This window comes from Toxotes jaculatrix, chromosome 20 (assembly GCF_017976425.1).
Source record: "Toxotes jaculatrix isolate fToxJac2 chromosome 20, fToxJac2.pri, whole genome shotgun sequence".
In the NCBI taxonomy this organism is placed as follows: domain Eukaryota; kingdom Metazoa; phylum Chordata; class Actinopteri; family Toxotidae; genus Toxotes; species Toxotes jaculatrix.
The window spans coordinates 4,259,895-4,274,272 of record NC_054413.1 but is presented as its reverse complement, the minus strand read 5'-3'; the positions used below and the strand labels follow the sequence as shown (position 1 = coordinate 4,274,272).

The window sequence follows — 14,378 nt, the reverse complement described above, 5'->3', positions numbered from 1 at the left end:
CTTTCTGTTTAAATAAACGTGGAAAAGGACGTTAAAGAGAAGACATGGAGCAGGGGAGGGGGGCATGCAATCAGGATAAGAGCACATCAACTTGATTTTGACTCCTTGGGTGTCTCCTTATCAGAGTGGATCCCATTCACATTTATGCATTTATGTGCTTAGGTGAGGTGAGGTACAAAGGGCGATTAGGTATTTTCAGTTTTCTGCGAATGATTTCCCAGACATCTCAGCCAAGGACAAGATTTACCCAAATACCAACCTGTTAATCTGTCTAGTAGACATAACACAGTGACACAGGACTGGAGTCAAAGTAAAACTCCCCCGTTCATTCACCGGGGCAGATGGTCATTGGCTGCCACCTGCTGGAGAAAGAAATGCAGTACAGTGGAATGATGGGATGTTTATGTCTAGCGAGCACAGACGGTAAATAACAACCAAGAGAGCAAGCGGATTTTCATACCTGTGTTAGTGTTTGAAGTTTTTCTGTTGCTTTGCTCAGTTTTCTTGCTAATTTAAACTTTGTATATGATGTTATTTAGCAATAATAATTTAGTTAGTTTTACCTCACAAAAATTGTATATTAACTCATGTTCTGTACTTAAGTACAAAGTTGAAGTACTTGTAATTTACTTGTGCTTCTACTCCACAACATTTACTACAATTATTTCACATCTTTCGTTAGTTAACAAATTAAAATATTATAGCAAACCAAACAATGCTTTCTTACAAATTAAACTACCCAGAAGTATATACAAGTACAGCTGAAATGATTAGTCAATTAATCGCTTAGCGGACTGACAGAATATTAATTTGCAACTATCATAATCATTTGACTCAACAATCAATCAGTTAATAGAGAAGATAATCAGCAGATTATTCTATAATAAAAAATAATCATTGGCTGTATTCATATACACAGTAGGTGAACACTACCACCACCTCACTGCTGTAACTGCTGCGACTCTATTACCACTAATACTGCTCCTGCTTCTACTCGCTACTGCCACTACCACTTCTAGTACTTGTACAGCTATTACTACTGCTACAAGTACTACTACTAATAATAATAGTACTACTGGTTGATTTTTAAATAATAAAAAATACTGGGCCTTGTTATTAGACCTTGTCAGTTATGTGACAGCCAGGCACACACTTCCCACGCGTCCGGCGCAGCCCGTACTCATGATGGAATACATACATCACAGAGGGCGGACCCAATGTCACAATTCAACCAATCAACGTTGTCCAAGACTGGTGTTGTCGGGAACGATTGGTTAAAACCCAAGCCAATCAAACATTGAGTAGTTTACGTTTAACAACATTTCCGCATCGCCAATTTTCAAGTGACGGAGGCCTTTCAGGAAGTTTGCGGGTTTCGGTTGCTGCTGGAAGTTGAGATTTAAGATCTTTCAGGTGGTCAGGCGTCATTGCGCCCGACCTGACTGCTTCAATTCAGTGAGATGCAAGCCGTAAGGTATGTACATGAAAATAATCTGATCATTTGTCTAAACAAATTAGACAGCTGAGTTTTTGTTATGCTTGGGTGATAAATACATCTTGTTTTTTTTCAGGTAATAACCTTATTAACAAATTAATTAATGAATAATTGTTGGTACAGTTTCTTTAACGTGGGAAATTTAAGGGCGAACATATATTTCTCTGATCTGTCGGAAACACACCCATTTCGCTGGTTGACACAGTTTCAAGTGATTTCTCAATGTCCCAGAAATTTCTTCCGCGCTGCCTGGTCTTCGGATGAAAAGCTCGATGGCAAAACTGTGGTCATCACCGGTGCCAACACTGGCATTGGCAAAGAGACAGCCATCGACCTGGCCAAGAGAGGTGAGTCTGACTGACAGTTTAATATCGCAGTGTGAAGCTTCTGCAGCTCCACCTCGACTGATCTGATTTTCACATAAACAGCTCAATTTTTTTTTTTGCTTTGTCATTCTTACATGCATCTTGCATTTCAGTGCTTGGATGATGCATCACCTCGTTTGTTTTTATGTAAGAGGATGTTGACTTTTAGGTCCACAGATAGGAGGAGTACAGTGAACTAAGCAGAGCCTGAAAAAGCAGAATGTTTTTTGTTTTGTTTTTTTTTTGTTTTACCACTCACTCTCCAAAAATGCAAATCAGGCCTTGGGGACGTCTGTTAGCATTAGCTAATCCTCCTCCATCAAACCTGTTAGTGTTTACTGTAAGTTAAAACAAGTTAAATAACACTAACTAGCTGTCAACACTTATGAAAAAATAATCCTCCTGAAACATTTGTTTGCACAGCTTCCTGCAGAAAAGTCCATCTCTACTTTGATTTGTGTGCGTTTATTCAATATTTCTGTTTTTTAGCTGACTTTAATGAACACCATTTCCCATAAGCCCTAGGCATTAACAGACTAAACATCACAGCTCAACCAATTTATGCCAACATTGCTTATGCTGTTGTATTTCTCCACTGTTTATGTTTCTGTTTAGGGGCAAAGGTCATCATAGCGTGCAGGGACATGGAGAAAGCAGAGGCCGCTGTGAAGGAAATCATCGAAAGCTCGGGCAGCGAAAACGTCCTTTGCATGAAACTTGACTTGTCAGATAGCAAGTCGATAAGAGAATTTGCTGAGGCCATCAACAAAGGTAAACCCGGCTGTTCCTTAGAAAACTGTGAATGGGCTTAAAAGCCACAGCATTTTACCTCTTGCTGTTTTTTTCTACAGGAGAGCCGAAACTCAACATCCTCATCAACAATGCTGGTGTGATGGTGTGTCCTTATGGGAAAACAGCAGATGGCTTTGAGATGCAGATCGGTGTCAATCACATGGGTAAATAAATCAGGGTTATCTCTGAAGGGAAGAAAGGAGACGTCATTGAGACTATCCTTGAGTCACATAATTAAAGTAATTTGTTTTTTCCAAATTTTGCAGTTGAAGGATAATAATACAATAAAACACGAAAGAGAACATAGGTATCAAAATACTACATACATGTATCCAAGATCATCAGAATGTTAAAATAAACGTAAAGTCCACTAGGGGGCAGACTGAAAGTTTTTTGACCTCCCCCTTGTTTGAATGTGTTCACTGGGGAATTGTAAATTCAAACCATAAATTACTCATTGATATCACAGACGGGCCATTTAGGGCTGACTTGCTTAAAAGAGAATGTAAACTGAAAACGTACTTATAACCAAAGTAAACAGTAATGTGTTCTGTTTTACTTTGGTCTCATTTCAAAGGATATTTTATCTAAAATCCTTTCATGCTCACCTGTATACATCTCTGTCATGCTTAATTATTTGGCAGTCATGTCGTTTTGCTGTTAAATATTGATTGATGTGGGTATTAGCTGAACTTACTGTGCTGATTTCAGATAAGACAAACTGTTCCTTAGTAAGATAAAGAACAGTTTAACACATCGGAAAATTTTTTCCTGCCAAGGTTTATAGACCACATTTTTAAGGACACAGGTCTAATAACCTCATCGCCTGTTAATTTGGTCACTAAAACAGCTACTAAAATGCGTTTCATCAGAGCAGTTATAACTTTTCTTTTCTGTCATGAGCTGACATTTTCCTGCCACGATGACGGCAGCACGTGTAATGGTGAGTTCAACCACCAAGTACAAGAAAATACAAAATGCATAAGCATCATGCATTTTGTGAAAACCAGCTGTGCATTTTTGCCTCAATCAGCTATTTCTACTGTAGTTTGTCAAGCAAGTCAGTTGTTCTCAGATGTCACTTATGCTGCAATGCAATACCCCTGAGATACACTATCCTTTTTCTGCTCTCTCAGACTGTGAATTTGAAATTGAAAGTCATATTCACTCGTTCTCCAGGTCACTTCCTGTTGACGCACTTGTTGCTTGACCTGATTAAAAGATCGGCACCAGCCAGGATTATCAATGTGTCTTCCATGGCCCACGCCTGGGGCACCATCAATCTGGAGGACATCAACAGTGAGAATAGTTACGACAAGAGTAAAGCCTACTCCCAGAGCAAGTTAGCCAACGTCCTCTTCACCCGCTCACTGGCTAAACGACTTGAAGGTGAGCACTGGCCCTTACGGTTTCCTTCACTAATTTATTCATGTTTTACAGTCACGTTAATTAAAGTGTTCGCTTTGTTTTTGCAGGCACAGGTGTGACGACATACTCTCTCCACCCTGGAGTCGTCCAGACAGATTTATGGCGTCACCTGAACGGCCCTCAACAGTTCGTCATGAGGATGATCAGTCCCTTCACCAAAAACTCTGTCCAGGGAGCTCAGACAACCATTTACTGTGCAGTGGAGCCATCACTGGAGAAAGAGAGCGGTGGATACTACAGGTAATTTGTTTTTACAAGCTGCTGAAAATATATATAGACAGCACATTGCAGTCTATCATACATTTCCTATCAGCATGATCTGATCCCGAACTACGCAGGACCGCACTGAATTAAAGAGAGAATTCAAGTCTATTTATACAAGACAAAATGACAGGTTTATCTCAGAGGGCTTTACAGTCTGTTAACTGGCCCTGTCCCTAAACCTTTGATTCAGATAAGGAAAAACTTGATACCAATAAAACCTTTTTATCAGAAAACAAAAGAATAGAATAAACGTTCAGAAGCACTACAGAAGAAGGGATCCTTCTCCAGGATAGACAGATATGTACAGAAGATCGATATTAGGTAAATAGGAAATAATCTAGATGGAATATTAGTTGTAATAAGTTAAAGGGTTTCAGCCAAAGTTCAAGTTGCTCATCTTTGTCTTTGTCAACAGTGACTGTGCTCCTGCCAACTGCTCCGCGGCTGGAAAAGACGACGACCTGGCGCAGAAGCTGTGGGAGCTGAGCTGTCAGATGCTCTCTATAACATGGGAGTGAAATTAAAATAAAATCCTTCAGCTTACAGTCTGAAGTGTTTCTCCACTAATCAATGCAATGCGTCTTATTTCACTAACACCGCCTGCCAAGAAACAGTGTGCCCAATATTGACTTAATATGAGTTTACTTATATATATATATATATATATATATATATATATATATATATATAAGTAAACAGTTCTTGTCTAGTTTGTATTTGTTTTACTTACTAACACTCAGTACTTTCACATGGCACTATTTCTAACTATGAAAATACCAAGTAAAGTATACTTTATACCAAATACTTTCCATTTTGATAATCGTTTCATAGTGGATATTTGGATTAAAATTGTGGAATTATTGAGAGAAAAACTTGTCAGACTACAGTGTTTTATACATGTCTCAAATGTTTTTCTGTACTTGTATTTTTTTACATTAAACTCCCTGTTACTCTCCATAAATTTGTTTCTGTCCCTGCTTGCACATGCTTGATACTTGAGTTAATGGGATCCAAAGATTTTCAATAAGGCAACACATTTTTTGCCAACTACATATGGAAAAGGTGAATAACGGACACCACAACTTGACAAAGCTGCGTTTTGCTGCAGTATCTAGCTAAGTTGCTCATCTCTGGTGTTAAAATACTTTGTCTTTTAGTATTTTGAGAGGTCAGTAATAGGATGCTCTCACTGTGCAGCATGCAGACAATAACATGTTGGAGAATTTAGTATTTAAATGACTGATTATTCTCATGGTAAGACATTCTGTGCTTTAAAATGAATTTAACGCAACAAGTCAATCATTTTTATTTAGGGCCATACTCTTACCCAACATGTGTTGTATACATTATATAATGTGTTGGAACACTGATAACATTGTTGACTCATTAATACAAGCCTAGTTCTTAACAATTGCTCATCACTTTCCTTAACAGTGCAAAACAGTGCATTTTTTGATATTTTCATCAATATCTGGCCTTGGTGGCGTGTCGTTGTAGTTGCTTATGGTATAACTGTGATAAACTTCAATGAAACAAGACCGAGAGTCACCCTATTGTTGGATAACATATTGATTTACTCATTAAACACGGTCTAATCATTTGCAAGGCACCATAAATGTGTGCACTGAAGTCCTTCATCTCCATGGCCACGTATACAATCAATCATTAATGTTTAATAAAGAAGAGAAGCTGACTATAAAAATCAGCTGCAGGTCCGGCAGTGATAGCATCACTGGGGGCAAAGGAAAACGGTATGGATGTAAGGAGGATCTGGTGCATGACTAAACTGGACTAATTACACAGTTTTACAGAATACTAACCACACTCATTTCTGGATGTGATGATGCCTGGAGGCAAGAGTGATATTGACCTGATGGTGCAGTAACGATTTTTGATTTTCTTTCTTAGTGATGCACAGTCAGGATGGAAGAAGCTGAAGACAGTATTGCAGTGGTGGGAATTGGATGTAATTTTCCTGGGGGTAAGCCATGTTATTTGGGATTTTTTTTTTTTTTTTGAGTGTGTATTACTTAATATTTTATTGACACAATTTCCATTTAGAAATTTTACTGCAGACAAGACAAACTGCATAGTTTCAGGATTACTGCATCAGATTAAACTGCATTCACCTGAGACCTCTTTAACAGTCATCAGGACTACTAAAATTAATCCCTGGTAATTAAAAAAAAGGATGATAAAGAAAGTTCTTTTTTTAATTTTAATTTTAATTTTTATATATGTTATTAAACAGGAGAAGGGCTTGACAATTTCTGGAAGGTTCTCGTGGATGGAAGAAACTGTTCGGTGCCAATTCCCAAAGAGAGGTTTGATCTAGCCAGCTGGTATGACCCTGATGACAACAAAGCGGGTAAATCCCGCACAGCCAAGGCTGCTCTCATTGACGGGTATGGTATTTAAGTCTTATTATAAAGTCTATTTACTATCTGTATATACAGATAGTTTCCTTGTCGATTAAATGCTCTATTTATGTTGTGTTGTCCACTTTTGATGTCTCTTTACTTTCTTTACTTATTTTACTCAGTCTTATACATAGTAGTAGTGATGAGTAAATTGTGTGTCTCTTGGAGTCAAAGAATAGATATGGAAAGAAATGTTGATGTGTTCTCTTAACCTTTTCTCATGTCAAGTGACAAACTCAGTGAACTCAGGTGTGCCCTTGTAACTTGATGATGGTGACACTGATTGCAGATCACCACCAGGTGTGGGGAGTAATTTATCTGTGAGCCTGTGTCTGACACTTGTGTTTCAAAAAAATCTAAATGAATTAAATGAAAATATCTAAAATTATTTTAAAAAATATTTCTCAGTCACTTAAATTGATCCAGTGGTTTTGATCTATTTTTTTTTTTAGGTTTAATGAGCCACTTAAATTGATCCAGTGGTTTTGATCTATTTTTTTTTTTAGGTTTAATGAGCCACTTAAATTGATCCAGTGGTTTTGATCTATTTTTTTTTTAGGTTTAATGAGTTTGACCACAAGTTCTTTGGCATCAGTGACAGTGAAGTGGAACAAATGGACCCTCAACAAAAACAGCTCCTTCAGTGTGTTTACAGAGCTTTAGAAAATGCTGGAATTCCCATGGAGAAGGCCAGTGGGACCAGGACAGGAGTGTTTTTTGGTAAGACAATAAAAACATGTTTCAAGTAACTGTAGCTGACTAAAAATACAGTTACTTTTTGCATGACTATATAAATTAAACCAAGTTTTAACTGAATAATCCACATTTCTGTCCAATTTTTAACCCTGATTAAATCATCCATTCCCAAATCTATAAATAATAGAGTGATATGTAAATTTCTAACATGTTTTCATGTTTTTGTAGTGACTTATTTATTTCTAATTTATGTTTATGTAGGCCTAATGAACAGAGATTATGAAACAAATGCTGCACATGTGCACCCAAGTGTGATCAACCACTGGACTGGCACAGGGCTTGCCATGAGTATCGCAGCAAACCGAGTCTCATACATCTTCAACTTTACTGGGCCCTCACTGTCCATAGACTGTGCCTGCTCGTCCTCCCTTGTGGCTCTTCATCTCGCTTGCCAATCCATTAAACAAGGTCAGAGAGCCTCCACCTCAGTCACCTCAGCCAACAGTCGGAATCTGTTCCTAGGTGTTAAAAGGGCATTAGAATGTTATTGTGTGAGACAATAAATATCTTTTTTATCTTATCAGGCGACTGTGACATGGCTATTTGTGGAGGAGTCAACTGTATCATAGAGCCAAGAGTGTTTGTTGCTCTCAGCAAGGCCAAGATGATCTCACCTGAAGGGACCAGCAGACCTTTCTCCAGCAGTGCAAATGGCTATGGTAGAGGGGAAGGTTGTGGAGTTGTTCTCCTGAAGCCGCTGAAAAAGGTCAGAATAAGCAGGACAGGTTGATAATGTCCTTCCTTACTTTTTATTACATTAGATCATGTCAGATATGAGACCAATATCAATTAATAACTGATTGACCATAACTAAGCATTTTGTTTCTTTTAAACATTAACTAGTCTGAATAGTTCCCATAAATGTTATATTAGTCTGTAATTTAGTTATTCCTGTTAACCTTGTTTCTCTCCAGCAAATGCTCTCGAAGTCCAAAATTTTAGTCCAAAAATTTTAATTTGCATAAACTGCATAAACCATCACAATTTTATTCCACTTGAAGTTTAATTTTCATCTTGTTCTTGCTGTACAGGCAATACAAGACCATGACCATATCTGGGGTATTATCAGCAAAACAGCCGTCAACCAAGATGGACACTCGGTCACTCCAATCACCAAACCCTCCATGACACAACAAGAGGAGCTGCTGCGAAGAATCTACTCTGAGTCTGACCTCGCAAATGTCCAGTACATAGAAGCACATGGGACTGGAACCCCAGTCGGAGACCCAACAGAGGCAGGAAGCATCTCAAACGTCATTGCTAAAGCCAGACCGCCTGGTTCTGAGACTTTGCGGATTGGCTCTGTGAAGAGCAACATTGGACATACGGAATCTGCAGCAGGAGTGGCCGGACTCATTAAGGTTCTCCTAATGATGAAGCATGAGACCATTGTTCCCTCAGTTTTCTACTCTGAAGAAACTGCAAGTGTCAATGCCAAAGCCCTTAACATTAAAATACCTAAGGAAGCAGAAAAGTGGGAAGCCTCTGATGCAAGAATTGCAGGGGTGAACAACTTTGGCTTTGGGGGTACAAATGCACACACTATTGTCAAACAGTACAAACAGTCACCCACTAAGCAAAAGAATGATGGAACACAACCAAAGTACTATATCATGTCAGCAAATTCAACAAAATCTCTCTCCCTGATGATGGAAGACACCATTAAACAGCTAGAAGCAGATAGTAAAGTTGATCTAGATTCTCTGTTGTACACATCAGCTTGCAGAAGAAGCCACCTAAAACATAAATACAGAAAAGCCATCATGGTATCATCTGTAGTCGACCTTAAAGAGAAGCTAAGTGCTGCTGTTAGCAAAAATATCAGCCCATCCTACTCAGATCCAAGGTTAGTGTTTGTCTTCTGTGGGAATGGCGTCACTTACCATGGCATGTGCAAGCGGCTACTAAAGCACGAGCGTGTATTCAGAGATAAGATCAAAGAAATTGCACAACTTTTTAAAAGGCTGAGTGCACTGAACATCCTGGACATGCTTGAGAGTGACTTTGAGACCAGTGACTTCAAAGACCCAGAGGTTGTGCAACCATTACTCTTTGCTATCCAGGTTGGCATTACCACCCAACTCAGGCACTGGGGTGTCAAGCCAGATGCAATGCTTGGACACTCTGTAGGCGAGGTTGCAGCCGCTCACTGTTCTGGCCTCTTGTCTCTTGAGGATGCAGTGAAAGTCATCTATTTCCGCAGCATTCTCCAGAGCAAAGTCACTGGGGGGAAGATGCTTGTGATCAGCAACATGGCTGTATCAGAAGTAATGGCACTTCTCCCTCCTTACTCTGGTAGAGTTTGCCTTGCTGCTTTCAACAGCCCTCAGTCCTGCACCCTTTCAGGTGACGCAGATGCAATCAACAGCCTCCACAAAGAGCTAAGCACCCCTGCCAACAATCAGAATCTGTTCCTTCGTGCGCTGGATGTCCCTGCTGCCTATCACAGCCACATGATGGATCCGATTTTGCCAGAAATCAAGGAAAAAATTGGCTCCTTACAGGTGAATGGTCTTGATACAGAGTTGTTCTCAACAGTGACAGGCAAGGAAATTCAGCAGGGAGATTTCTGCACAGGTGAATACTGGGCTAGAAACATCCGTGAGCCAGTAGCTTTTGAGCAGGCAGTGAGATCCGCAACTAAAGGCAAGAAGAACACAGTCTTTGTAGAGATAGGGCCAAGAAGAGCACTTCAGAGAAACATTATGGAATCTCTGGATAATGACACAGCTGTTCTAGCCTCAGTGCAACCAGAGAAAGATCATGAAACAATCATGTCTGTTGTTTCTAAGCTATTCGAACTGGGTGTTCAGGTAGATTGGAACACCTTCCACAAAGGAAATGAGACAATGCCACTGCCTTTCCCGAAATACAAGTTTGATTGCTCAGACAGAGATGTTATCATCAGAGCAGCACAGAAAAACACAGCAAGTAATCATCCTGTGATCTGTCAAACTGGAGGTGAAAGCAACACTTTCAGCTGTGATCTGATGTCAGACTCGTCTTTCTACCTGAAAGAGCACAAACACAACGATATACCCATTATCCCCGGTGCCTTCTATGCCGAGTTGGGTTTAGCTGCAGTCATGGCCAGTGCCAAACCAAAAGTTCCACTCAACTCACTACAGCTCAGTGTCAGTTTTCACAGTCCGTGTGTTTTAACACTGAATTCACCTGAAATGAAGGTGCAACTGGAACAAACAGAAAAAGAAACCAGTTTCACAGTATTCTCCCCATCTGCAGTTTACGCATCTGGCACAGTTGTTTCCAAAAGAGAGAGGCTGATTGAGGAACAGTGCATTTCACTGAGCTCCATCTTCAAAAGATGCAAATCTGTAGTGAGCTCTCAGGAGTTCTATGGGTATCTGTCTCAAGGAGGCTTTCAGTACGGAGATGTCTTCCAGAATAAAGGGAACGTCCACTACGGAGAAGATCTCAAGGAGGCTTTTGCAGTTGTCTCAGTTCCAGAGGAGCTACGATCTCAATTGCATGACTACTGCATTCATCCCGTTGTTTTGGATTTTCTGATGCAGCTTCTCCCAGTTACAGTTGAGCACATTTTTGCTGGTAGGCCAGGCTTTCCTGCCAAAATAGGCAGTTTGACAGTGTTTGAACCCTTGCAAGATGAGATGATTGTCTATCTGAGAGCAATTGATGTGGGCATTGATCACTTTGAGGTTTGTGGTTGCTTTGCAGATAGAGAGGGTAGAGTTTTGGTTGAAGTTAAGCATGTGGTAATCAAGTATCTTGGCAGTTCCTCTCATGTGGTTGAGGAGTACTTCTACCACAATGCCTTCAGTGTCATCCCTGAAAGCATCACATCTGCTCCTCCTCCTAAGGCCTTGGTCTTCTGTGATTGTGTGGGGATCTCGAAAAGCCTGCAGCAACATTTGGACTCGAGATCTCAATATATTTCCCTCACACATGCCAAAGATATCTTGAGCTATGGCTTCCCCTCTCTCTTGGCAAAACTCAATATCAAAGATATTGAGCATAACTTTGATGAGGTCTTATTTTTGTGGGGCAAAGAAAACATTACATCACTGGCACCTGATGTTGTCCTGCAGAATTTGGTGAACTACTGTGAGATTTTCCGCCAAATAGTCCTTGAGCTCAAGAGAATTAACTTCCCAAACTCCATTCGAGCAGTAACCTACTGTTCATCTGATATCACTGTAGACCACATTAGTCCAGGTTTTGCTCTTGCTGGTATGACAAGATCATTCGCTGCAGAGATACCAGATCTTTTGTTTCAGCTGATTGACATAAGCACTGTGTCTGCTAAAGACATTGCAGCTCTTTCTGAGGTCCTACAATCATGTCCTTGCAGTAAATACCCAGAGTTGGTGGTAAAAGATGGGCTGATTTGGAAACCTTCCATAGTTCGCACCCCACTTGAAATCACTGACAGTTCAGGGGGCATTTTTACCTCTACAATGTCTGAGCCCTGTGTCCTTCAGACTGCTGATGCACATAAGATTACTCAAGTAAGTGCTGTTCACTTCGACGAAGGCTTCCAGCTCATCAGTGACACATCAGTTGAAATTCAGCCCAGTAAGATATGCATTCATTCATCTGATTACTTCCCTGTCAGTGCTTCCCATTTGAAATTTGGCAAGACACTGTACTGGAACAAACACTCTACACAGAATCACAAGCTACTGGCTCTTGATTTCAGTGGTACTGTTACTGCAGTTGGAAAAGATGTCAAGAAACTCAAAGTGGGAGACCACATTGCTTCCTGTTATCCTGTGGTGGCAGCCAGCAAGGTCAGAGTTCCAGAGGATGCGTGCTACAGCACCAAACGATTCCCATTCCTTCGGAAAACGCCTTGTGTTTCCTACTTTGTGCTAGCATGGGAAATCCTGCATCGAGCCTTGCCCAGACCCAAACATCATCTAGGAATCATATCTTCTGTCCCTGACTCTGCTCTGATGAAAGTCCTGGTACTTTCTTCTTACAAATCAGGCTGGAATGTGGTTGTTGGAACACAGTGCAATGGCTCTTTTGTAGATGTCAATAAAATGGATGCATTTGTCATCCTGCCCCCATTTGATGAGTCCCTGATTGAGAAAATTTGTAATTTTCCAGGGGTCCAACATGTTGTCATCATCTGTGAATCTCAGATGCAGGGATTGCTTGCTTGGGATGTGTTCCACACTGTAAAGGAAAGTGTTCATGTACAGACAATTCAGATGCCAGTCATTTTGCAAAAGGGATCCTTGAGAGCACAAAGACCACACATTTATCACTGGCTCAAGTCCATGAACTTGAGCATGAAATTTGCTCTTGAAAGTTTTACTTTTCAGAGTGTGAAATCTGACAGCATCAAGAAACTTCATTTGGAGAAACCAGAATCATACTTCAACTCAAAGAAAGTGGCTGTTGTCGCTCTGGAAAAAGCAGTGCAGAGCAGTGCTCTGTCTGAGATTCCATTGCTCCTAACAAAAAAGCAGCTTTTCCGAAAGAGAGCAGTGTACATAGTGGCAGGTGGTCTTTCTGGTCTGGGCTTTGAAACTGTCAAGTTCATCTCACAAAGAGGGGCAGAGTGTGTTGTCATACTCTCCAGGAGCAAGCCTACACCAGATGTGCAGCAAGAACTGCACAATATCGAGAAACAATGTGGAAACTGCATCACTTGCATGGAGTGTGACATATCTGTCTCTGAGCATGTGCACAAGGCAATGGGTGTCATCAGCCAGAATTTCCCCACTTGTCCAGTTAGAGGAGTGTTTCACAGTGCAGTTGTCTTGCATGACGGGCTGATTGAGACACTTGACAGATCGCTCTATGAGAAAGTTCTCAAACCAAAAGTAAATGGTGCACTAAATTTGCACCATGCAACACTGCACTGTCCATTAGACTACTTTGTGTGTTACTCCTCCATCTCCGCTTTTCTGGGAAATGCATCACAAACAAACTATGCAGCAGCCAACACATTTCTCGACATGTTCTGTCAGTACAGGCGCAAACTTGGGCTACCTGGGCAGTCTATCAACTGGGGAGCTTTGAACCTTGGTCTCCTCTTGAACAAGGAACATTTTCAGCGATTTCTGGAGGCAAAAGGGATGATGGTGTTGCATGTGGCTGAAATTCATAAAAGTTTGGAGCAATGCCTTGAGCTCAATCGACCCCAACAGGCTGTTTGCAGGTTTCACTTCAGAAACATCAGGTACAACATCCTCTCTCAAAATGCCGCCTTGACCATGCGTCTGTCCGCGTTAGTTGAGGAGGCATTCCAGAAATCCAGGGAGACAGATTCTCAAACTAAACAAGTTGAATCTGTCTCACCAAAAGAGTATGTCGTCTCTCTTCTTAGTGAGACCATTGGCATGGATCAGAGTGAACTGAAAGATGAATCACCTCTCTCATCCTTGGGCATTGACTCCATGCAGGCCATGACACTGCAGAATCTGATCTTTCAAGAGAGAAGTGTGAATGTGCCTTTGGTGAAACTGTTGGATCCCAATGCCACACTATCAACAGTGGTAGCTATACTGAGTGAAGCAGCTGAGGGTGAAAATGTCGGTGATAACCTTGTCACCAGTAACTCCACTGAAGACGTGGAGGATCTTTCAACCAGACTGTAAAAATGTCAGTGGCAAAAAATGTAAATAGCATCACTGATCAGAGCATTTTAATACTGGAATAGTAGAATTTTTTTTTTTTTTTTTTTTTTTTTAATTCAGTAGAAGGCTTATGATGGCCATTTCAACACAACAGCATTATTATGTTAATGCCACACATTTGCATATTTTGTATTTTGCCATTTTTTGTTGTTTTTTTGTTTTAATTGTAAATGGTTGGCCTTGGTTATTGTTTTGGTTCATTTTGGTATTGTAGTTTTATACTGTTTTA

General features: G+C 40.5%; 2 protein-coding genes across 2 annotated transcripts; both read left to right on the top strand.

The window, feature by feature from the left end:
* The first annotated feature begins 1,322 nt into the window (after positions 1-1,322).
* Positions 1,323-5,299, top strand: rdh12l (retinol dehydrogenase 12, like). Its single transcript, XM_041066061.1, has 7 exons — positions 1,323-1,474; positions 1,727-1,842; positions 2,476-2,631; positions 2,712-2,816; positions 3,832-4,041; positions 4,128-4,320; positions 4,760-5,299. Exons 1-7 carry the CDS (start codon positions 1,461-1,463, stop codon positions 4,860-4,862), a joined length of 897 nt encoding a protein of 298 aa, XP_040921995.1. The 5' UTR covers positions 1,323-1,460; the 3' UTR covers positions 4,863-5,299.
* A 968-nt stretch (positions 5,300-6,267) lies between these two features.
* On the top strand, positions 6,268-14,110 carry LOC121200269 (highly reducing polyketide synthase pks5-like). Its single transcript, XM_041065449.1, has 6 exons — positions 6,268-6,325; positions 6,596-6,749; positions 7,324-7,484; positions 7,722-7,928; positions 8,045-8,226; positions 8,552-14,110. The coding sequence occupies exons 1-6, from the start codon at positions 6,268-6,270 to the stop codon at positions 14,108-14,110; spliced, it is 6,321 nt and encodes a 2,106-aa protein (XP_040921383.1).
* The last annotated feature ends 268 nt before the right edge of the window (positions 14,111-14,378 follow it).